Source organism: Mustela putorius, unplaced genomic scaffold, assembly GCF_011764305.1.
Source record: "Mustela putorius furo isolate JIRA1106 unplaced genomic scaffold, ASM1176430v1.1 tig00537227_pilon_pilon_pilon, whole genome shotgun sequence".
Classification (NCBI taxonomy): domain Eukaryota; kingdom Metazoa; phylum Chordata; class Mammalia; order Carnivora; family Mustelidae; genus Mustela; species Mustela putorius.
Genome location: NW_025422368.1, coordinates 40,192,810 through 40,218,060, shown reverse-complemented (window position 1 = coordinate 40,218,060; position 25,251 = coordinate 40,192,810). Strand labels below are relative to the sequence as shown.

The 25,251-nt window shown below is 35.4% G+C and overlaps 1 protein-coding gene across 2 annotated transcripts in view; it reads right to left on the bottom strand.

Moving 5' to 3' along the window:
• The window catches only part of MSRB3 (methionine sulfoxide reductase B3), a 169,074-nt gene that overhangs the window by 122,222 nt on the left and 21,601 nt on the right, over nucleotides 1-25,251 (bottom strand). The window contains exon 2 of one of the 2 annotated variants that reach the window (XM_004752488.3): nucleotides 15,920-16,046. The exons of the other annotated variant lie outside the window; for it this stretch is intronic. Within the exon in view, the coding sequence (XP_004752545.1) occupies nucleotides 15,920-15,995 (76 nt within the window). The 5' untranslated portion in view covers nucleotides 15,996-16,046. The remainder of the gene's footprint in view (nucleotides 1-15,919; nucleotides 16,047-25,251) is intronic. 2 annotated transcript variants of the gene reach the window in all.

The window sequence follows — 25,251 nt, the reverse complement described above, 5'->3', positions numbered from 1 at the left end:
GCACAAGAGAAGCAACTGCAGGTTTAAATTACACGGTATTGGGTTGCAATTTCCTAACATTGGATGCTTTTCTGCTTTTTTACCTTGAGTCATTTACTAAGGAGTGTTCATAAAAAGTAGCTTAAAGCACAGATGCTTGCAAATCGTTTAGGCAAAGATGTTTCTCTCTTTTTCATTCTTCCTCTCTCAAAAATCTCTTCTGAAGAAAGAGAATAAAATTGCTGGTCAGTTTTGACGAACCACGTAAAGTATTTGTACAGAGAGAAAAGGTAAAATTGAAAACATCTGATTGAAGTAAATACGACAAACATAAAAGCTTTCCTAGTGAATGAAGGTATTGAGGACACTTTATTTCATAGATTAGAAATTACTTTTGATCTAAACATTCTTAAAAACAGATTGTTTTTCCACCATGAACCATCTCATTAACTATGCCACAGAGACCTCGTTTTCATGGCAAGCTTTGAAAGAGGGCTGTGCTCTTTTGTCAGACTCCGTCTTATCTGGGAGGGGGATAAAGATTTCAGTCCAGCTTTCTTTGTTTGTCTTTCAAGAACCACTAAAGCAGTATTCACACAAATTTTGTAGGAATGTGCCCTATGTCACAGCCTACAAATTATTTGGTTTTGGTGCACTTAAAGGTCATCTTCCAAATTAGCAAATTTTTCCTATATCCTGGCTTTTCAACCTTAAATATAAATATTGTTTCCTAACTGTAAGTGAGGTTTTTTTTTTTTTTTCCTTTAAGAAACACTAGTGCTTATTTGAAGTTGTCGAACTTTGTACGTTTTTATTCTTTGGTCATACCATGTTCTCAAAATAATTAGGCTTTCAAAGTGTATCTAATAGCAAAAGGAAGTATATGCAGACTAGAAACAGTTATTGTGATTTTATATCAAACAACCCAATGAGCAGTTAGGCAGATTTTAATAAATTTCTTGCCACATAGTTTAATAATATACTTCCTGGACAATTGAAAGCTATACTATTACATTAGTTCTTCCAGCGTCATAACCCAAAACTGACATATATAAACACAGAAAGGCTTCCCTTTTGTCTCTGATTTCCTTTCTCCCTCTCAGACTCACTTTTCTAAAGTTATATGGTGCCACTGTTAATTTCGAAGAAATCATTTCATTTTGAAATCCTAGAATAATTCATTGGATGGTTTCCCTTCACTATCTTCACTTAGGAACTGTAATTTTCTTATTACACAGGGTAATTTAACATTAGTATTATATGACATCGGCTCAATGACCTCTAAATTGGCTTAGAAGTATGTTAGGGAAAGACTTCTCCCTGTATTTAAATGTTTACTAGAATGCTTCGAAGGCACAAGTGAGTGTGTGTGTGCATACATGCAACACAAAATATGTTTGGGGGAGTGATACTGCCACCTCGGTATCTCACCATAATACCAGTCCCTATAGAGTAACTTCGGTATAGATAAGCTCCATCTTGAACCCCATCCAAGAGTATTTATTGACTGAAATATGCCTGAAGTCTCTTTTTATATTGGTGCTTGTTCCATTGAGGCTTGCTGCCTCAAAGCCAGTATTATCTTGAAGCTCCAATGGCAAGCTCTTGCTCTAAGTAGAAACAGACTTACAGCAAAAGTTCATGTTCTGGTTCTGCCTGCTTCCCAGTCATGTGACCTCAGGCAAGTCAGTCTCTCTGACCATGTGCTGATACCTTCACAGGTCTGCTCTAAGGACCACAGCAATGATCTAAGTGATCTCAGCAAACACTGTCTGAATAAATGCAGTACCACATTATCATGCTGAAGCCACTAAATTCTGAAGTTAAAAATGTATTTTCAGGGGCGCCTGGGTGGCTGAGTGGGTTGAGCTGCTGCCTTCGGCTCAGGTCATGATCTCAGGGTCCTGGGATTGAGTCCCGCATCGGGCTCTCTGCTCAGCGGGGAGCCTGCTTCCTCCTCTCTCTCTCTCTGCCTGCCTCTCTGCCTACTTGTGATCTGTCAAATAAATAAATAAAATCTTTAAAAAAAAATGTATTTTCAAAGGCAGCCAGGTTAACTATTTCAGTGTGCTGCAGTATTTTATTGGTAACCATTTTCCTATAATAATTCCCTTAGGACAGTATTTTTCTCACAAATTATCTTTTTAAATGATTAAAATAAGAATTTAAAAAAACTAAAATTTGAGTATTTACTATGTGCCAGGCACATTTCTAGGCATTTTTACATAACCATGTTTAATCCTCTCAATAATTCTAGGAGTTTGACATCATGCCCATTCTACAGATTCAGAAACTGAGGCTCAGAGAGGTTGTAAAATAACTAAGGACAAACAGTAAATAGATATATCAACCCAAACCCAGGGCTATCTGACCCTAAAGCCCATAGTCATTATATAGTCTGTGAGGACAAATTATGTTACTGTTTTCTTCTTTCTTCTTAAATTATGCAATAACTTTTAGCTCAAGAACTATTGCTAACAACTTAAGATAATAAAGGAGAAGAGTAATAATCACCATAGTACATTCAGAAAAATAAATACATTTGTCTGTTGGCCAATGTCTGTTTTCCTGTGTTCATTCCCTCAGCAGAAGGTCAATGACAAGGTTCAAATGGGATTCTCACAAAGTCTATAAAACGTTGAAAGGCTTTTTAACTTCCTGTTAAGAAATAAATCAGATCTGTTACCTAAGTTTTAGAACACTTTTAAGTCATAAATCTTACATTTCATTGTGAAAAATCAAAACAAAACAAGACCTAAAGACCCCATAACTTTAGTTTGGGTTCTAGGATCAGAAAAAAATGAACTATTAAATATTTTCCCAAGATAATAAATAAATAAAAGATGACAAGACCATCTTGTTTTGCTTTGAGTTTAGTGGGTTTAAACAGTAAAATTCATGTTGAAATAGCTTGCTACTATATTTCAAAGTGGTATGCTTCAATTTTCATTACCACTTTGAATTTTCAGTTGGTTATTAGTCCATCACAGTGGAAAGCTGAACACTATCCAGATATGACAATGTTAGAAATTTCTAAATAAGCGGGCATTTATAAAAGCCAAATCTAGTCCATTTTTAGAATAGCATGTGAAATGTATTCCATGAACCATTTTTTTTCATATATGTTTGTTTGTTTTGCGTTCCAGTAATTTAATAAAGACTTGGGGGAAAAAAATGCCAAGCATGAGGAAGAAAAGCTTTCATGCCTATAGAAGCATACCCAATTCTGATTTTTCTCTCAAATAGATCTACATAGGAAAAACATTCCCGAGGTTAACATGCAATCTAAAATGTCATGACACTTTTGCCTCAATACTGTGGCTTCCATGAAACTAGAGTTGCAGGGCTTACTTATAGGACCATTGATCCAACACTTTTTTCTTACTTTTTCTAAAGGCAACAAAAGTGTTGAATGCTTACAGAGTGCCAGGTACTGTGCTAAATAAAATATATTCCTTCATTCCTCCAGTAATCATTGAGCACCTATTACATGTTGGCATTATTCTATGTACTTAGGCTATACCAGTGAACAAAATAAAGATTCTGTTTTCATGGAGCTCCTGCAAAAGCAGCAGGGGTGGGGGAAGACAGAAAAAACACAATGAAAATAAGTAAGCAAATTAGATAGCCTCTTTGTAGGTGACAAGTACACAGGAAGGAAAGGGCAAAACTGAGCAGAGCAAAGAAGATTAGAAATGGAAGAAGTTACAGGCTGTAGCCTTAAATATGGTCAAGGTAGGGCTCACTGAGAAGGTGACATTGGACAAAGCCCTGAAGGAAGAAAGTTGGCTGTACGAATATCCAAGAGTTGCTTTCTAAACAGAGGACATGGCCAATAGAAGAGATGATTACGCTAATTCATGCTCCAGTGGTAGAGACAGAGACAGGGAACTGCAAGACATGTGCCAAAACCTGAATGTGAATTAGGCAGAAAGCAACAATTTAAACATGCTAAGAGTAAGTTTTTAAACCAGGAAATTTACAATTACATATCTTCATACAGACATTGTCTGGCATTACTTTTTAATCCCAAGAGAAATGTTAGCGAATATCCTTTTAGCAAAGAGTTATCCTCGAAATATTTCTCTGAGAGCATCTGACTGGCTGAACTTTGAACCCAGAACTAGAGTGCAGTCTCTGCTAACTTGCTCTGTGTAATTAATGTCATCTCTTTCAGACTACAGATTATCATTCCCAACCTGGAGTCATGTGTGAGAGGACACTCAATAGATGTTTTTCAGTGATAAATTTTTGATAGACCCAGAAAGCAAAATCCTTTAGCCAAAGGATGCTTTTACCCTTCTGTAACAATCCAGTCCCTCCTCCCTGCCGAATGCTTGCGCAGGTGATGTCAGGGAATATTCATAATTAAAGAAAGTTTAAAATTTGTACCTAACCTGGTTTCCATATTTAAAAACATTCCTAATTTAGGTTCAGTTTCATTTCATTCATCCTCCAAGTCTTAAATATAACACAAAGAAAATAAAACTTGAGGTCTTAAGAGTCAGAAAGCAAGACCACTGTTTCTTCCAAAAGATTTTTTTTCTATATGTGAGAAAAATCATATCCTTGTCATAGTAATTATCACATTTAATGCCTTCTCATTGTTTTTCTATTCACATTAGACAGTTCTACAGATCGGTTTCAGTTATATTCTGTTGATGCATGCACAGAGTTCTAATTAACATCAATGGACATTAGAAGCATGCCAAAGCAATATACCATTTTAAATGTTTTGAATTAAACAAGACCATATGTTTTAGTGGAGCCTAGTTGAATGATAAAATTGGTCTCTGGTTTCCATACTGAAGGTCTGAATAGATAAATGAGAGAATACTTTAAGGAAATTTTCCTTCCACGTCTACATATTTATTCAGATAAATTCCAAATAAATTCATATTTATTCGGATAAATTCATCCCTACTCTGATAACCCCTTTCTTCTGTATACCTTTAGTACTAGTGCATTTACTCTACAAGGTACTAGTTAATGGGCTAAAATAACATTTTTCAACTACTCTCAAATGTCTTCAGTTGTTTCCACTTTATTTTCCCAGATTATAAATTCTTTGACAATACAAACTGTTGAGCCTCATATTAATTCATACATTCTACAACTATTTATTAAACATCTACAGTGAATCAAGAACTATGATTAGCTCTGGAAAGTTAAAAACAAATAATTCAAGGTTCTGATCTTAGGAGAGCACACATTCTAGCAGGAAAGATATAAGAAAAGCCATCAATATAATGTGCAGTCACATGGTAAAAGTATACACAAAATTTTGTGTATAGAACGTTAACAAAGAAGACATTAATATTCTCAAACTTTGCCCATCTAGATTGACAAGGTCCAATTGTAACTGAGATATGGAAAACTCATATATTGTAGAAACAGCATCTATTGGCTCAGAGGGCTAGAGAAGATTCAAATAGGGCAGAGAACTCCATCTAGACAAGCTGAGATGTAGTGTGATCAAATGTGTTCAATGTCAAGGTGTTAAGTATCCAGGTCTGATGAATGGAATCCAAAGCATCTTTCACATAAGAGGTATCAGCTAACTTACCAAAGTAAAAACAGACAGGATAAAGTGTGGATTTAGATTTGGAAGAGGAGAAATTGTGTAGCTGAGAAATAAGGCAGTTTTGGGGTGCCTGGGTGGGTCAGTGGATTGAGCCTCTGCCTTCCGCTTAGGACTTTTCCCAGGGTCCTGGGATCTAGCCCCACATCAGGTTCTCTGCTCAGCAGGGAGCCTGCTTCTCCCCCACCCCGCCCCGCCCAGCCTGCTCCCCCCACACCACCCCCACCTGCCTCTCTGCCTACTTGTGATCTCTCTCTGTCAAATAAATAAATAAAATATATATTTTTTAAAGAAATAAGGCAGTTTTAATATTAAGGGGAATGTGTGCAAGCTTTTTCTCACTGGAAGTCAATGGGAGTACATTTATTTCCCACAACATCCAAAGCCTATTAATATGGTTTAAAATTCTAGCTTTTAATAGTAAGCTCCCATAATTAGAGAGGCATGTGTTTCTTGATAGGAGACATGGAGATGCTTGCCACTATGTGTATCCTGGTGAAACAGTCACCTGAATGACTCTGTAAGACAGAAACCATTTTATATTTCTATCTATTACTTGTGTGTCACAAGTAAATTTTTAATTGTTGAAGTCATATGTAGCAATAATTTTATCAACATTCTTTAAGTATCTAAAAGAACTAGAGTGCTTTATCAACTCTTCAGAATGTGATGCAAATACCAAGAGCAATGATTTTTACATTAATGTGGACCATAAAGCCTAAGTTTTGGGAAATATTTAAAACATCTCTTGATGCAAAAAGCATTTTCTTGCTTGCAAAGCATATGAGTAAAAAGAGAATTTTTAAAGGCACCGCCATCATCAAGTGACAATGGTGGAAGAGAAAGTCACTTAACTTCAAGTCTATCTGATTGCATGTGAAATGTCTGACAAAGTGGAGTTCCCTGTTTTTAATTTTTTTTTTCTAGTATGGGTCTTCACTATAACATCATGGCCCATACAGGGAAAGAAAAAAAAATTAAAAACAGACAGGCTCATTTCCATTCTACATTTCACATGCAATCAAAAAGACTTGCAAAAAAATAGCTTGCTCTCCCATCCTGCCTTGCCCCTTTGAGAGCAGACTGAAGGGAAGATGAGGGGTAACTATCCACAAAAAGGAAGGACAGGATCCACCACTTAGGGATGCAGAATTCTATTTAAATGTAACATTAAGAATACTTCATTAGAAAGAAAATAATATTTATATTGTCTGAGAGCTTAGCTTTGTAAATTTCCAAATCTTTGGATTTAAGACCAAGAGATTACCTAATCCAGCACTTCCCAAAATGTAATCTGTAACACACTGGCTCCAAAAAAAAAATGTTAATAGGTTGTTCTTACAAGGAGGTTGGGGTGGGTGGGTGGGTAGAGGGTTGGTGAGAATAAATTTCCACAGTCAAACTATATTGGAAAAATCAAGGTTACATGGGCTTTTTAATGAAGATCTTCTCAGAGATTTTTCTTAATACTGATGTGCATTATTAAATATGTGGTATTTCAGCACACCATTACTTTACGCTCTACTACAAAAGTAAAAAAAGTAAAAAAGAGTTGTAATGACATAATATTTTCTCACATGGTTGGTTAAACTGCATCCTCATTATCAAGATGATAAACTGTAAAAACAGAAGTTATAAAATATGATAGCATGCAGTTTCTCAATCTGACAATAGGATCACTTTTACAGGGTATTCATTAGTGTACCTCAAGTTATAACTTGGGAAGTGAAGACCTTCTAGTCCAAACCTCTCATGAGGAAACCAGGTCCTAACAAAGTTACTTGACGTGGTCACGCACCTGGTTAATGAGAGCCAGGCTCTCTTGTCTGCAGTGTTCCTACTTTAATTTATTCATTCATTACATTTCTTTCTTGAACTCCTGCTTTGTTGTGCTTTAACATGCCCATCTTTTACTAACCCATGTGCTCACAGTCCATTCCCACCCCCATGTCGCCATCCCCACCCCTACGACTTCCTGCTAATTACATCTACACATTCCTTCAATATCTGTCATTGCTTCAGATCCTATTCCAAGAAGCCAGTCAGCCATTCTGTTCAGAAAGAAGCAGAGTGCTTCTCACTTCTCTTACTCCCTCCATAGGAGGGAAAGCAAAGGAGGAAGTGTTTATGTAGAATCATAAAACCATTAAGTATATAACTTCCTTCACCCTATAGATAACAAAACCTGGACCCAAAGTGGCCATCTTTCTCACCAGGATATACATTTCTCAAAAACAGAGGTCAGATTATTTACAATGTGACATTGTTTTGATACATAAGCGGATGCTACTTCATTCATTCCACAAATATTTATCAAACACCTATTAAATGACAAGATACAATTCTAGTTGCAGAGTTATAGTAGTGAACTAAAGAGGCAAAAAAAATTCTGCCTTTCCGGAGCTTCCTCTGAAGGAACCAAGGATTTTCCTACATTAGAAATAGATTTTGGCCAATCAAACCCATCACCTTTCCTGGACATATTTAATGTCCCACCCCTCCTTTTTTAATTTTTCCAGCTTATTTTCCTGTAGAGCCAGAGATTAAAGTGGCACATAATACATGGGAAATGTAAGATAATGTTAATACCTGAAGGTCATATCTAACTAATTGTGAAAGATTTGAAAAGATTGTTAAGTCATTCCAAGCTTACAGATGAAAGCAGGAATAAAAGGCATAAAGCAGATTAATGGGGCCAGAAAGCAAGTTGGTAGTAGAAACAAGCTAGTAAATACAGACTAAGCTTCCAATCTGTTTCTTCATCAATACCAGTAATAGGACAGCAAGATCTGAAACTTAAAATGTTATCTAAAATTTGAGCAAGAACTATTAAAATATTAATCAAAATGGAATATAGTATGAACAGCTGTCTCATTCCATGAGCCAAAATGCACTTCTACAACAAAACAAAATCTTAAAAACTATAGCTATAGAATTTTGGATTTTCTTTGCTTACTTAAAATTAAAATAATCTAATGATTTAAATTAGCCCTCCATTCTTTGCTGGATATAATAAATATATCTAGTGTTGAAGGAAATGGTTATCATAGTAGTTGGATAAATTTAAATTCTCTAAATGTATAGCTCTTACAAATCACCTAAATAACATCTTTGTCCTTCCTTGGTATATTTTTTATAACATACATTTTTAAGTGGCTAATACAAATACAAGTATACTAAATGTAAAAAAAGAAAAAAAATAGGGAATTGAAATAAATGAATGGAAATTTTAAATTTTTAAATAAATGGTTGATTTTAAATGCAAATGCACAGAAATTAGAAATAATTTGCCACTGCATCTCAATAAAAACTTTTTTAAAGTATTTTAAATTAAAATGTATCTAGCAAAAGCAGTGATGAGAAATTTAACCTCTAAACAAAATATTTCGGATGAATCTACAAATTGGAAAAGACTGACAATGACAGTTCATCGAGTATCTAGCCTCAATATTAGTGAGTCTTTGTGAACTGCCAAAAAGGCCTCATTTCTTCACTAAACATGTTTGTTGTTGAGAGCGAAACATGGTTCCGGCTTGTTTGCATAAACCCTTCTATACAATCTGACAGGTAACATTCTTGTGAGCATGTTTAGTTAGATAAACATCTAATAAGATCTTATCTAATAAGATCATTATCTAATCTAATCTAATATCATTATCTAATCTTATCTAATAAGATCATTATATATAAGATATGTATAATCTTATATATAAGATTCCCAAGAGTCTATATTGTCTAGATAATCTAACCCTGCAGAATTATCATTTGTTTTCAGAACTCATCAACACGTTTTATATTCTTTACACTCACAACCAGTGAGTTTCTCAAACTAAAATTTTTTTTATCTTTTGTTCATGCCCATTTTTATCTCCCTTGCTATTAGATATTGCTACATATTTTATAACCATTAATGTATATATGAAGAATTTATTCCATATTTAATAAAAAATTAACAAAATCCACATTTAACAAACCATATGCCCAACATCTTATCCATACAGATGTATTGTGCTACAGTAATTTAGCTTTGTGCACAAATAGTTTTTAAAATTCATATTGTAATTAGATGTCATACAGCAAATTTTCAACATTAACATTAAAGCTTTATTATATCATAGAGCTACTAAAACAATTTGTTTTAGAAAAAATATAGCTGCATCAGAGTACTCATTAATCAACATTTTAAATATAATTTTTCTTAGTTTCCAAAAATATTTTAATTCATGCTTAACAATCAACATGTTAAACCAATAACATTTTCAAGATTCTATAAAAAGTCAAAACATAGCAAAACAAAATGTGAAATTTTCTTTCATTCTTGGGTGGTCTGCTGAAGAAAATTTAGTTGCATATAATGCTATAAATTACTGTTAAATCAGCTATTTGGATTTAAGATAAGTTAATTTATGAAAACTTGTTTTAGTTTATAGAAAGTCTATACATGAAAGACAATTTCGATGAGATGTCCAAGCCTAAGGGACTTGGAATCCTATTGAAAATGGAAAAAGGTTTTGCACTCTACAAATATTGTTTGAACAAAATATAAGCAGAAAAACTTGTGGCTGGTAAATCCATATGTTCTTAACTGGATATTCTTTACGTACTTTTGTTTACGTTTTCACAATGCACCTATGTGCTTGTGATAGCAGTACACTTGCATGCTGCAAAAGAATGTAAATCTAGTGCCATCTACCGGAAAAAGTCGGTACAATTCAATTAGTCGTAGATCATTTTGTGAATTATGTGAGTTGAAATTTGTAGGTCTATTTTTTAAATATTATCTGTTTCTTTTTAAAAAATCTCCCCAAAGTATTTTTAATATAATCAAAGAAGTTAGGTAAGATGAGCATGTAAGACAATGGTGTAACTGAACAATGGCGGGCATTAATCTAAACATGCAGGAGAGAATTCTATTGGTAATATCAATAAAGAAATCAGATATACTATATTCTAATGAGTTTTTAATGTTAGTATCATGTGTATTGTTTAGAACACAGGTTCTGATCCTGTGGTCAAAGGGCCCTCCCTTAAGGGTTTCAGAATATAATTTAACAGAAAAAAATGAAATTGTATGAAAAATTTTGTGTATGTTCACAAATGTACTTTCTGGGGGAGGAGAATCATAACATTTATCAAAGAATCATGGAGATGATTCATCTTTTCATAACCCTAAAAGGCATAGAAAGCCAATCTATGTAGTAGATGAACAGCAAGCACACTGATGACCTCAATCCTTTTTTTTTTTTTAAGTATAAAAACATACCATCAGATGCCGTAAATGAACTGTTCCCAGCTTCAACTTGGATAGTAGTTATTCTTACTTATGCATGTTGCTTTGGTGCATGTCTGCTGTGCATGTCTCTTTACAAATGGAAAATTTAAAGCATAGCAAATGACATTAACTTGCTCCAGAGAAAAGTGATCAAAAGAGCTGGAATTCTTAATTCTTAAAATAAGCATAATATGTTCCTATTCCCTTCCTCAAACAGTTTATCTACCACTAAAATTCAGACTGTGAGAAAAGTAAAAGCAAGTCTGGATAATACACAATGAATCCATGTTACCGCTTTTTTGCTCTTTGTTTAGCTACAATGTGTTTTATACCTACCATATCAACTATACTCTATTAAATGCAACAAAGTGAGAAAAGAGAAATCGTTTTTCATAATATATTCAAAAGGCAGCAAAACTACGAACTTTGTTTTTAATCTTCCCATGTAAAAGAGTCTCAAATAAATGTGTACTATCTGTTACAGCTATCACTTCACCTACATGTAAACTTTCCAAAGGTTTATTCATTCATTTAATAAATATTTATCAAGTACCAGGCATTGTGCTAAGCTCTGGAGAGTTCTAGTTATACAGATGATATTCTATGACTTGCAAACACCATTTGCAAAATATCTCTCTTTAAAACTTCTCATTTCTACATTAGGATATTATGATATCTTTACAAACTACATCACAGCCATGTGCCTGTTAAAAACGCCAATGAAGTACAGTAACAACCACATGTTACATGTACAATGTTAGAGAAAAGTATAATTTATCACTGCAATTAGTACTATTTAGACAAACACTCTCACTTGGCTGAAAGCTACCAGGCTATCTAGCCTAAGCTACAATTAGACTTAATTTTTATCAGGCACTGAAACTATGTAGAAAATTGTGCTTCCTAATCCCTCCTCAGATAATGCTTCAGTCTTGATATACTGGTAAGTAATTCTAATGTTCAAATGTGGAAAAGATTTCTGTCCTACCACCATAACCTAGGAGATTTTTTAAAAATAAATTCCCAGCCATTAATTCTCTAGATTTGATTAAGCCAGGGCCAAAAGTAAAAACAACAGTTAATAAAATCACAGAACTGAATAGATGATTTAATTTGAATTCTTTGTTTTAAAGATAAAGATACTGAGATCAGAAGAGGTTTACATGTTCATGGTATACAAGGTAGTGATAGGGCTGTGGTTAGGAGTTTTCTGACTTCTATCCCAGTGCTCTTTTATGCAAAATGAAACTGTTATAGGAAATTAAGAAAAAAATCTGAGAAAGAAATTACCTTTAATTACAAACATGAGTGAACCATAACTCAGATACACTTAATAAGCTCTAAATTAAAATTATGCTTTATTAAAAAATAAGAAGCAAAGGAAGTCAAAGCTGAAAAATGATAGGTCACCCTTTTAGGATATGGCCTCCATTCAGATTAATCCAGTTATAATCAATTTTAAGAGTCTGTCCCAATTATTTTTTGGTTCTGGAATTATTTCATATTGAATAATATCGGAAATTAGCAGGGTACTGGCTAAGGGAGCAGAAATCTTTTTGATTTAAAGAGATTTTTGTTGGGGCGCCTGGGTGGCTCAGTGGTTTAAGCCTCTGCCTTCGGCTCAGGTCGTGATCTCAGGGTCCTGGGATCGAGCCCCACATCGGGCTCTCTGCTCAGCTTGGAGCCTGCTTCCCCCTCTCTCTCTGCCTGCCTCTCTGCCTACTTCTGATCTCTGTCTATAAAATAAATAAACAAAATCTTAAAAAAAAAATAAATAGATTTTTGTTGTAATGGGTTTTGACCAGGGAACAATAAATTAAAGCAAGACTCCAGACTTTCACCTTAATTTCCTATATCTCCAATTTTGACCACTTCCCTCCCTACTTATACAAAGTAATAGGAACTAACATTCCCACTTTAATTCACTTTTATTTTTCAAAATATAGTTAGCTTCATTCCTGTTGAACTTAATTTCTTCAACATTCCTGTATTTCTAAGAATACAATTCTGTTAGAGAAATGGATGGTAATGATTTTACTAATATTTAAATCATCAAGTACATAAATGCTAGAAAGACTGACTTTCAAAATGCTTTAAAAAGTGGTGCTTGAATGACTAAGGCATTATGGAATACTATTCTAGCCAATTCATCTATCAAACTAAAATGGATCTGCAAGCCAGAAAGATACTTTGGCTTCCATCAGTACTGGATAGTAAGAATAAAAGAAACATATATTTATAGGACTTGAATTCTGGTTAGGCAAGATGTATAAGTAAAAGAAAGAGATAAAAACAACAGATTGAGAGGATTATTTCTCAATCAGAAAGTGCATTTATGGTTCTTATTAAAGTGAAAATAGTTAAATGAAAGGACATATTTATATGTTCTCAAAAGTCTATTGTACTACAAAATACAAAGATGATAGATAGAAGAAAAGAAAGAAAGAAAGAAAGAAAGAAAGAAAGAAAGAAAGAAAGAAAGAAAGAAAAGAAAAGAAAGAAATCTATAGTGAAGTCAGTGATAGTTACATATGGTGACTTGCTAAATCCTTGCCATGGTTCTATGCACTTTTCACATCCTTATCTATTTCACCCCCACAGCTACCTTTCAGGTGAGTGCTATTATGAACTCCCATCTTACAAACAAGGAAGCCAAGGTACACAGCTAGTTAAGTAGCAAAACCAGACTTCAAATTCTGTCAAATCCCAGAATTTGTGTGCTTAAGCACCATGTGGTAATGGTTATTGCTTAGGAATTATCAGGTTTGTTGAATGTATCTTTGAATCATTTTGATATCAAAATTTAAAGATACTTATAGCTCAATTAAACAATTTCATTATGAAATCCTTCAATTTCATGATTCTAATATCTCGAGGAATATACCATTAATTAGTTTATTTATTAATAAGTTGTCACCACAAATATTTAGGCTCCTCTGTGTATAGAAGAACACTCATGTTACAGAACACTACTGGTGTTCTTACACTTTGGGGATTTTTTCAGTGGAAAACATGGTAATTATGTATAAATTAAATAACTTTCATACTCCCACTGTCATATATAGTATATACTTAGGAAAAAGTTCCACATGACACAGGGACTACATTGATTGATGTTCTCCCTCAAACTCATATACAATTCAGCAGGTAAACCTTATCAGTTCTAAAACCTAAAAATCTCTCAAATCATCTCCCCTCTTTTTGTTTGGTTTGGTTTGGGTTTTTTGTTTTGTTTTGTTTTGTTTTTGTTTTTTGTTTTTTGAGAGAGAGAGAGAGAGCAGGGGAGAGGCACAGGGAGAGGGAAAGAGAGAATCCCAAGTGGACTCCACACCCAGCATGGAGCCCAACAAGGGGCTCATTCTCAAGACCCTGAGATCATGCCCTGATCTAAAATCGAGAGTTGGGTGCTTAACTCACTGAGCAACCCAGGTGCCCCCATCTCCCTTCTTTCCAAACCAACTGTTATGGCCACTGCTTAGACTCAGCATTTCATGAGTCCCTCCCACCTCAAATTCCTTCGGTGTTCTCTGCTGGGGCACTGGAGGCAAAAGAACTGTAAGAGTCATGAATTAAGCTTCATGAGCTTCTCAAGTCATCATAAATAGCCATAAAATCTATTTTTAAACAAACAGACATTTACGACCCAAATACAGCTTCAAGAAAAAGGCCTTAGCTACCCTTCAAATCAAGTTGCCATCCTAGTCATCTCATAGAAACATCTGGTCTGGAACCAACATTGACCTTCCACCATACTAAACCAAGAATCCCTATAAAATGCAAATCAAGTCATGTTATTTCCCCTTCATCCCTTCCCCAAGACTTAAATTTCTTAAAGCATCGTATGAGGCGTTTCATGACTTGGCTACCTTCCTTCCTCACCTGTTGCACGTGCTGTCATCCACCCAAGCTATCCGTATGAAATAACCTGCATCTCACAGAACATACTTTCCTCTTTCAGACCTTTACATCTTACCCATGCTACTCCATATCCTAGAAATGTCCTTTCCATTTTTTGGCTAACTGATGTTCATAGACTGAGATTCCGCTTAAAAACTACATCCTCTGTGAAGTCCTCCTCTAAACCTCAGAGACCTTCCCTCCTTTACAAAAATTTTGCCCCTAACCCAAGAGCTTCTGTGAGTTCTTTCTCTGAGTTCCCCTAACATCCCAGGCACAAATATCTTTTATTTAGTCCTATCACCATAAGGTTCAAAGGTCCTCACACAATGTCATTTCCACCTTGAGCTAGTGAAAGAAATCAGCTTGATCTTGTTTATCACTGCTTCCCACAATGCCTGGCACACATGGTTAATATTCAATGAGTGTTTAATGAGTTGGAATTAAATTCTCTATACAAGACAGTAATAGAGATATGTACATTAATAGAAAATATAAATAATATTGAAAAATTTTTTGCCAAAAATATCTGGCCATTGTGATTTTCATAATAAAATTAAAATATTAAATTTATGCTATAGGCACACTGAAATTTTGGACTTTCATGCTCCACTTGTGTACATGCTTAGAAAACTATAGTTGTTCTAAATTAAGAACCAGTTGACACAAGCTGATTTTGTTGTTATTTCATCATTGTTAAGGAGAACATCATTTCTTTTTAACTAAAACAAATAAGTAACTTTATTATACTAAAGTTGTTCATTTTCATTTTTCCTTTCCCAAAGTAATGGCCACATGTGGAATGAAAAGAATTTTCATTCTCCTTGAACAAGATGAATATCCTGTTTGTGTGATTTGGGGCAGTTTCTTATGAAGACTGCCAGCCTCTTATGAATGTTATGATTTTCAGATGTGTAGTGTGCATTAAAGAACAAGAAGATATCATGAAATATTAGTGACAATTATAGACTGAGCAAAGAAACTGGACAATGTTTCCAAGGGTTATAAGGATCATGGAAATGAATGTTACTCAAAGTAGAGTGGTGATTTATAACCAATTTCCGTCTTCAAATTAGGGCCCAAGTGAAAGAAAACGGAATTTAGCAAAGCATTCTGGTGTATCATTTCCTGCAGCAGAAACACCCACCCAGACTAGTGCCCTCACTAGGTACAGGACAAGAAGCAGCAACCTGAGGGAAGCCCACAGGCTCGCAGGGCTACTGGCTGGCTCTTTGTCACCAAATGCAGCAGGTTGAATGCAGACATCACTGTGATATCTTCACCAACAGAACGAGAGGCAAAGAACAGGGGCAAGAGCTGAGTAGGAGAAAAAAGAAAACAAAAACCAATTAAAACATCACAAATGTTAAACACATTCATTGCACAATTGATGGTTACGGTTTTATCTGGAACTGAACCCATACACACAGTGGTAATAAATTTCAAATGCCTATTTTTCAGATAGTGAGCTTACTTTCAACCCAGACTTATTTATATCTTATGAATAAAATACACACAATATAAAAGTGTAATCTGTGAACACATTTTGCAAGAGGTCAGAAAAGAGACGAAGTTTGAAACATTTGAAAAGAATTAGCATTTATGGAGTGAGCTCGTACCATGTGACAGGAACTGTCTGGGGCCCAATATACACATTGTATCATTTAATTCTTACAATAAACCTAGGAGGTACGTTTTATCCCCCAATAATATGTGAGGAAATCGAGGCTCAAAGGTCCAAGGGCACAGAGCAAATAACCAGTGGAAAAAGGATTAGAAAACCCTGTTATATCTCACTGCAAAGCTCTGTTCTTTCCTTACACCATGCTGCCTCCTTCCAGCAATTATTTGTAAATCTTCCTCCCTGGAGAAGATTATAAAATACTGAAAGATTAAGAGATGCCTTTGCTATAGTTTCTTTTTCTTTTCTTTCTTTTTTAAATAGAGAACCAAATAACCTATAGACAACTAGGAGACTTCACTTTAGAAAGTGTTAAGTTTGAGCAAAGCATAGCAAATATGAATTTTCATTTGATTTAATCATTTAAAATTTCAAGGTCAATTCTGTGAATAATATTTACAACCTAACCTTAAAAAGGGTAAAAATATTTCTTAGGTTTTGGAAATGAATCTATGTGGAAGAATCTCAAAATTGTATGAGTGTTAAACTTCAGAGAAAAGCTCAGTCAGGATTTTCTTAAAGTTTTGTACAACCTTTCAATTGCTAAAGATTAACTTCAAATGAAGATGGAAAAAACTAGACTAGTACTAACTCTTAATAACTTATTTTAAATTGGCATTATAAGTGACTGTAACTACTGCATGTCCAAAAATGGATGTAAAATGAATGTCTTATCCATTTCCTGGCCCTCATCCCCCCAGAATAAAAGTCTGTTCCTGGTCTCTTCTGACATCCTTGAAGAACAACACATAATAAACAGTAATATATTTTACCAAATCATTCTGGAGTGTATCTGACAGAAATCTGCTTGTATTAACATACCTGAACTCTGACTTCTCCAAACTAAACTCACTACAAAATTAAAACATTTTTGCGTTACTAACTGGAGACAAAAGGGAGGAAGAGGGAAGGTAAGTATCACAATGCACAGCTGAAAAGAACCATTAAACATAAATAAACATGTCATTTTCACGAGTGACTGCAGAGCAGGGAAAAGAGCATTCCTTTGGAGCAGACTACTGACTAATAAAAGATCAAAGGTCTATACCTTACAACACTATAAATAAAAATGTATTTTTTTTCCTTGTGACCTTCTCTGAGAGGAATAAAGTGTGCACGATAAATGTAATTACTTAGCAAAGCTGCAGCCTCATTGTGCTCCACAGCTGACCATAAAACGTCTTCCTATTCTGTTTCATCAACTGCTGTACCAGGCAGCCTGCGCGCCTACCGATGGCCTCGGCCATCTGGCTTGTGTCAAAGCCAGCGCACAGGAAGAAAGGGAGTGATGTCACGCTGCAGGTCAGGCAAAGAACAAAGATGCATTCTACAATTAAAAGCTGAGGGCCTCGAATACCAGGGGCCCTCAGCCCTCCAGCGTGATGTGACTGCGTGATTTAACGTCGGGGCTCTTGCATTTATTGCTACCCGAATAGCCAGGGCTCCGTCTAGTGGTGAATCAGTTTTGCCCAATTTTCTTTAAAAGAGAACCCATAAAGTGTTATCTTAGTTGGCGCCAAGAAAGTGCAGCAACTAAAATGATCGGTAACTTTTAGAGCAGTCTAGTCTTTTTACACTGAAGAATGCAAAAATCATGATTCATTACAATGTTCTCCAATTTAAAACCCTACAAAGCACACATTTCACAGGGTAGGGTACCATATTTTTTTTAAGGCCTTAATCCTCATGATAGCAGAAAAAGCAGCAAATTTTGCAAAATGCCTGTAAAGTGACATTACTTACACACTATTCTGAAAATATGTCATCATTAAAATGTAAAGTGAAAAACCATTCTAAAAAATGGACACATGCATCTGGACACCTTGATGAAATCCAACTCATAATCTTATACATCAATGGAACAAAAGAATCATAGTTATTAATATGGTTCTAACATGTGATGCCAAGAGCAACCCTCTCTAGAACAGAAAAAGAAACATCTTTATGCTGAAATGATTTAACACAATTAATTTTTAATGTTTTCCATATACGTTTGCAGTAAATGAAATTAAACATTTTGACAAAGTGATCTAAAATACAAAACACATTTGGACAAAAGACGGGCCATCGCAGTGGATGTGTGTGAGCTCTGGATGTGTGTGAGTCCTGGGTGGGAATGCTGGCCCTCCCCTAACTAGTTGTATTACCTTGGACAAACTGCTTACCCCCTCAGTGCCTCAGATCCCTCAACTTCAAAATAAATGAATTGGTAAAAAGCACTTGGAACAATTCCTTGCACATAGTATATACTCAGCAAATGTTAGTTATTAGTAGCTATTGACATGTACAAATATTTGCTATATTTTAAAATTATATGAATTAGATATTTCTAACAGTCGGTTTACACCCAATCCTATTTAGAGTCTCCAAAGACTCTTTTTGAAGCCACAAAGCTTGCTACTCTTTGATGCATTTCCACAGTAAATTATCAACCTAACAAAAATGGTAAGATAAAGATTTCCTAAGGATAATCGTTGATGAAACCCTTAGCATGTGGCAGGCACTATTCTAAGCACTTCAGTTTATTAGCTCTTTTAAGCCCCGCGGTCTTATGAGATGCACACATCATTTTCCATTTTTAGATGCAGAGACTGAGGCATAGGAAGGTAAAGTAACTTGACTAAAATCCTAGAGCCACTGAGGCCCAGGGCCCTTCCTTAACTGGACTAAATGTTTTAGCAGGTTTGAACACAAGCCACGGAGCTCCAGGACCAGTGCTCTTGACCATGACACAACTGGCAAGGAAAAGCTGAGGCTGGACCAGCTCACTCTAAATCCTCTGACTCTATGGGTCCCTACTAGATAATGTGACTGACAATAAACATTTCATAAGGATTCAGTCAATTCAAGAAGAATATTTGAAGATTCTCTCTCTTAACACTGAGTGAAACAAGTAAGGCGTTAGGAAAGAACACAGTCTGAGACATTCTCAGATTTCTGCATTTGCTCTCTCTGTTCCACCAGATGCAACTTCCCCTTTTTTCTTTCACTTTCAAAATTTTTCTCTCAACTTCTTGGACACACCTTTAGGACATCTCCAAAACATGCCTAGAATTGACTTCCCTTGACTATACCAAAGCTTCAGTATGTTGATAGTATAGTACTTTTGAGGCCAAAAAAGCCAATAGCTACATACACCCATCATGTCCCCCCCTACAAAAAAAAACTGAAGTTTTAGTTTGGCAGTTTTCTTCTTCTTACACTCCCTGAGCCACAGGGTAAGGTCCCCAGCCAGAAACAATCTAGTCCAAAAAGAGGCAAGAGAAGCACATGCATCTGAGGGCTGTTATCTTTGAGGAAAGAATTAGCATTAAACACCCTGTGGAAATTAGCACTGAGTGAGGACCACTCAGAAAACCTCTAATTCTCTGAGTTTGTCCCCAACTTCCTCACTTTTGTATTGTCTTTGGTATTCCACATGGCAGAATAACTTTTATAAATAATCAACATGTTGTGTTTTTAATGCCAGACACATGTCCTATGCATCTTTCTAATTTCCCAGAATATCCAATACATCATTTTGGAAATAATTTGGTGTTTTAAAACCCTGGCTAAACAAGACCTAATGAGCAGTAACACACTATGTATTAAGAACAGAATTATACCTTGGTGGTCAGTAGGTTAGGCATCTGCCTTCGGCTCAGGTCATGATCCAGGATCCTGAGATGGAGTCCCAAATTGGGCTCCCTGCTCTGTAGGGAGCCTACTGCTCCCTCTCCCATTCTCCCTACTCTCTCTGTGTCAAATAAATAAATAAAATATTTTTTTTTAAAAAGAATTAGAATACATAATTGTCTAATTTTCTGATTAAAACTTCTCGATGATTCTCCAATGCACATTCCAGGGTTTCCCAACCCTTGTTCTGGGAAACAGGAGATATACTTTCTTTTTTTCTTTTTTTTTTTTTTTTTAAAGATTTTATTTGTTTATTTGACAGAGAGAAATCACAAGTAGACGGAGAGGCAGGCAGAGAGAGAGAGAGGAAGCAGGCTCCCTGCCAAGCAGAGAGAGCCCGATGGGGGACTCGATCCCAGGACCCTGAGATCATGACCTGAGCCAAAGGCAGCGGCTCAGCCCACTGAGCCACCCAGGCACCCCAGGAGATACACTTTCAAACAAGTCTGTAGTCAACTAGTTGTGGAAATGTTACCCAATAAAAAGAATCCAAGAGGCTTTCTAGTAAATACTTGCTTCACTTGTCTCAGCTGGTGCCCCTCAAATGATTTTGACCATAGAAAAAACCTCCACATCTCTCTTCATTCCATATCCTTACTCTCCTTGTTGCCACTCCTAACCTCTCCCATTCTGGTCCCCACTGAGGGACCAAGCATGTGATCACATCCCTTCCAACAATTTTCAGGGCACTGATTGCTTATGTCTCTGTCTTCCTCTTCTAGATTATACAGTTCCTAAGCAGAGGGACGGTGTCTTTCTCCTCTTTGTATCCCAGTACCTGGCGCCCAACAGCCATGATGTACTGAGTGAGAGAATGACCACATCCGTGACACATTCCATGGGTCACCATTTCCCACCTTGACTTCTCTGCCGTCTCAACTGCTAATGGTGCTTAAAGATGATAATCTGAATTAAAACTGGGTGGTTCTTTCACAGGACTTAGCAGTTCCTATCAAGAGGTAGGAAGTAGAAAATGCAATCTGACTTGAGATCCAAAGATAATTCAAATGCTCTATTTTGGTTAAAAAAAAAAAAATTATTTCTCATCTTTTTCCCTCCCAAACTGCCCTCCAAAAAGTTGGCTAAAATTAGTTTGCTGGTTTTTTGGTTTGAGTTTATTTTTATTTCCTTTTACTTTTTTCCTTGCAGTGAAACAATAAACTGCCAAAGAAAGATAGTATAAACAGGTAATCCAGAGAACTCACAAAGTTGTTCATCAGCTCCAGAAGAAACGAGCTGATTGTCCTAGTGCATTTAAAGTGTCAAACCTAAAGGTCAAATGTCTCTTTCCAATAAATGCCAAAGGAATGTCTACATCAGTTGTTTTCCACAGGCTAGTAAAATATCCCTGATAAACACTGGGGTCAACAGAGAGCTGACAAATTTGAATTTTGTCGAAGAAGGACAAAATAAAAACAAAGTTCCAAACCCTAATCTCACCATAGTATCAGAAATGAAAGACTGTTAACACCAAGAACGAGGAAAGCAATCTTCTGAATAGAATATATTTAGTTTCGTGTGGAAATTATTTTTCATTATTGTTGTCTTTCTCATTTCATTATGAAAAGAAGAAACTTCATCATGGGCCAGCACTTGGGAATTGCTAATCTAAATGTCTACTATAAAGTTCTATAAAAATATTGTTCTTATCAACACAGTGCCTAGTACAATTTACGTTCAGCTAATGTTGGTGGAATGAATTGTTCAATCAATCATTTACTTCTTCCAACCAACAGGCCATTAGCTAGAACTGGGCATCCCTTTTGTTAAGCAAAGGTCTGTTTGTATTTGTTGTAAGAAACAGCCAGAATTCTGGTTACTCAGAATTCTAAATCAATCTTCCAAACCATTTAGAGATCATACTTTTAAGTTAAGGAATTTATAAAAGCTACTCAGTTCATGTGCAGAAGTTCCTATGGAAAACAATGTGTTAAGAGGAAATGAATATGCAGAGATGTAAGATACAGTCTGCACTCTCAAAAAATGTACTAGCCTAGATGGAAACATAACACATGTCTTAAATACCTTAACAGGGGTAGAAATAAAATACATGGAATTTCAGGGAAAGAAATATATATATATTTTTAAATATCTTATTTATTTATTTGACAGACAGAGATCACAAGTAGGCAGAGAGGCAGGCAGAGAGAGAGGTGGAAGCAGGCTCCCTGCTGAGCAGAGAGCCCGATGTGCAGCTCGATCCCAGGATCCTGGGATCATGACCTGAGCCAAAGGCAGAGGCTTTAATCCACTGAGCCACCCAGGTGCCCCCAGGGAAAGAAATATTGCTTCCAACTTTGGGGGAGGGCGTTGGTGGTATAGTGGTGAGCATACCTGTCTTCCAACTTTGGGGGAGGGAGTGACAGGGATATGGGGGTGTTGGGAACCAAAACAAGCTGCTTAAAGAAATTTAAAAAAAAAATCTATATATCTATATAGCTATATATCTGGGGTTAGCCATTTTTTAACTTTTGATCTCAAGATCTCTTCATACTCCTAAAAACTATCAAGAACTCAAGAGGTCTTTTGTTTATATGGTTATACCTACCAATATTTACTTTATTGAAAACTGAGTAATTTTTAAAAAATATTTGTTGGGGCGCCTAGGTGGCTCAGTGGATTAAAGCCTCTGCCTTCGGCTCAGGTCATGATCTCAGGGTCCTGGGATCAAGCCCCGCATTGGGCTCTCTGCTCCGTGGGCAGCCTGATTTCTCCTCTCTCTCTGCCTGCCTCTCTGCCTACTTGTGATCTCTGTCAAATAAATAAATAAATAAATAAATAAATAAATAAGTAAGTAAGTAAATCTTTTTAAGAAATAATAAAAAATTAAAAAAATATTTGCTTATTCCATTTAAAAAGACAATTAAAAAATATATTTTAAGTGACATTTTTAGTGAAAAATAACTGCATTATCCAAACCATGAATTTTTATTTTTGCAAATCTCTTTTGTAGTTGGCTTAACAAAAAACAACTGAATTCTCATGTCTACTTCTGCATTCAATCTGTTGTGATATGTTTTTTTGGTTTAACTATATATACGAATAAAATCTTGCCTCAGGTATGTTGTTAGAAAAGAGAGGAATATTTTAGTAAGTTTTTTAGAGAACTGTAGATATTTTTCTTTGATACTACATCAAAATTAGACAAATGATAGTCTGAAACTATTATCAATAAAGGTTTCATACAATTACATTAAAACTTAATGCTCTATCTTGCATTTTGTTTTTGTTTTTGTTTTTAATTTTTTGTTAACATATATTATTAGCCCCAGGGGTACAGGTCTGTGAATTGCCAGGTTTACACACTTCACAGCACTTACCATAACACATACCTTCCCCAATGTCCATAACCCAACCACCCTCTCTCTCCCCTCCCTCCCGGACAACCCTCAGTTTGTTTTGTGAAATTAAGAGTCTCTTATGGTTTGTCTCCCTCCCAAACCCACCTTGTTTCATTTTTTCCTTCCCTAACCCCAAACCCCCCACTTTGCTTCTCAACTTCCTCATATCAGGGAGATCATATGATACTTGTCTTTCTCTGACTGACTTATTTCACTCAGCGTAATACCCTCTAGTTCCATCCACATCGTCGCAAATGCCAAGATTTCATTTCTTTTTGTATCTTGCATTTTGAAAGGATCCTCTGACCGCATGATTTTGTAACATCATGCAATGTTCACTTTAAAAATATTGGTTTACTGGGTGACGAAGATCTTTCATAAGTTGACACATTTCATTATCAATAGAAAAAGTCATATTCATTAATATCACCATTGATTTCACCAGAAGAGTCTTTAAGTACTGAGAGGCTGTCAAACAAGCTCACAGAAGTAAACATAAGTTTTCCAAAATTTTATTTTTTACCTTGAAGCTTGAATTTACCATTGCCAACTAATATTGACAACTGTTTTCCTTAAAGTTAAAGAATCACTTCATTCATTAAGAAAATGCATGCCAAATATCCAAGTCTAAACAACCACAGTTTGTCTGTTGGTCATTCCGTCAAGTAAAATTGTGTTTCAAACAACTGCACAAGCGCTTTGCCTGGAGACAACCACTGTTCTTTGGTATGTAGAAGCCCTTTATAAAAGTGTATTTCCCTTACTTCACACACAATGTTACAAAGATATGTACTCAAGGTCAAGATTTAATTAAATTAATATAAATGTTACTACTTCATCAAGGACATTCTTCTGTGAAAATGGCTTTTCCCTCCATGTGTATGTTAATAAAGAATAGAATGACTACTAATAAAGTTTGTTGTCACCACCTTGATTCACAGTAAGACACCAGCAGTGTTACCCACTTTTGCTTTTCCAACATCACTGCAAATGTCAACACAATGAAAAAACATCTTAGTATTAAAACAGTTTTCACTTTGTGATTCCCTTAAATGGGTCTCAGAGACTCCAAGGGTCATCAGTCTACACTTTAAGAACTGCTAGTCTGGCACATTGCTGGGCAACAGCACAGTAAATAGTCAATAAATATTTGTGGAATATATGAACAGAGAAATACATGTATAATTCATCCTATAATGTTTAAGAAACAACAAATGGTTAGAAAATAGTATCAGTAGTCTCTTTAGATTTCTTACTACTTCTCGAGATAATTAGTACATTTTCTATTTCTTCTAGTCTGTGGACAAATGCAAAATTTTAAACTATTTTATCAAAGGGAAGAGGATTGTCATGACGGATTTCTGAAAGTAATGATTAAGTGCTACAACCCAATTTTCTCAGCACCAATCTTTGAAATACACAAAAGTCTATGTCCTACTAAGGGAAAAGAAAACAAATTTTGAATTACTGCTATCTAGAAAAGGAAAATTAACTTGTTGATAAATTCAACATTTTTCAACCTATATCATATACATGGCATTATTAATTCATGTGATTTCTACTAATAAAAGCCTGCCAAAGAATTAGACCTTTTGGAAATGCTTGAGGGTAACAGAATTGTATCATTAAATAGATTTAGAACTGGAAAAAAAATCTTTGGAGAACACCTAATACATCAATTTTTGAATATGAAGTCATCACCCACCACAAGTAAAATATTATTTATGAGGTGTTTCACACATAATTTATTAAAAATTAAAACTTTAGATATCAAAGTATGAAAATAAGGTTTTTTAAGAAAGCAACTAGGATGTATTTAGAGTTA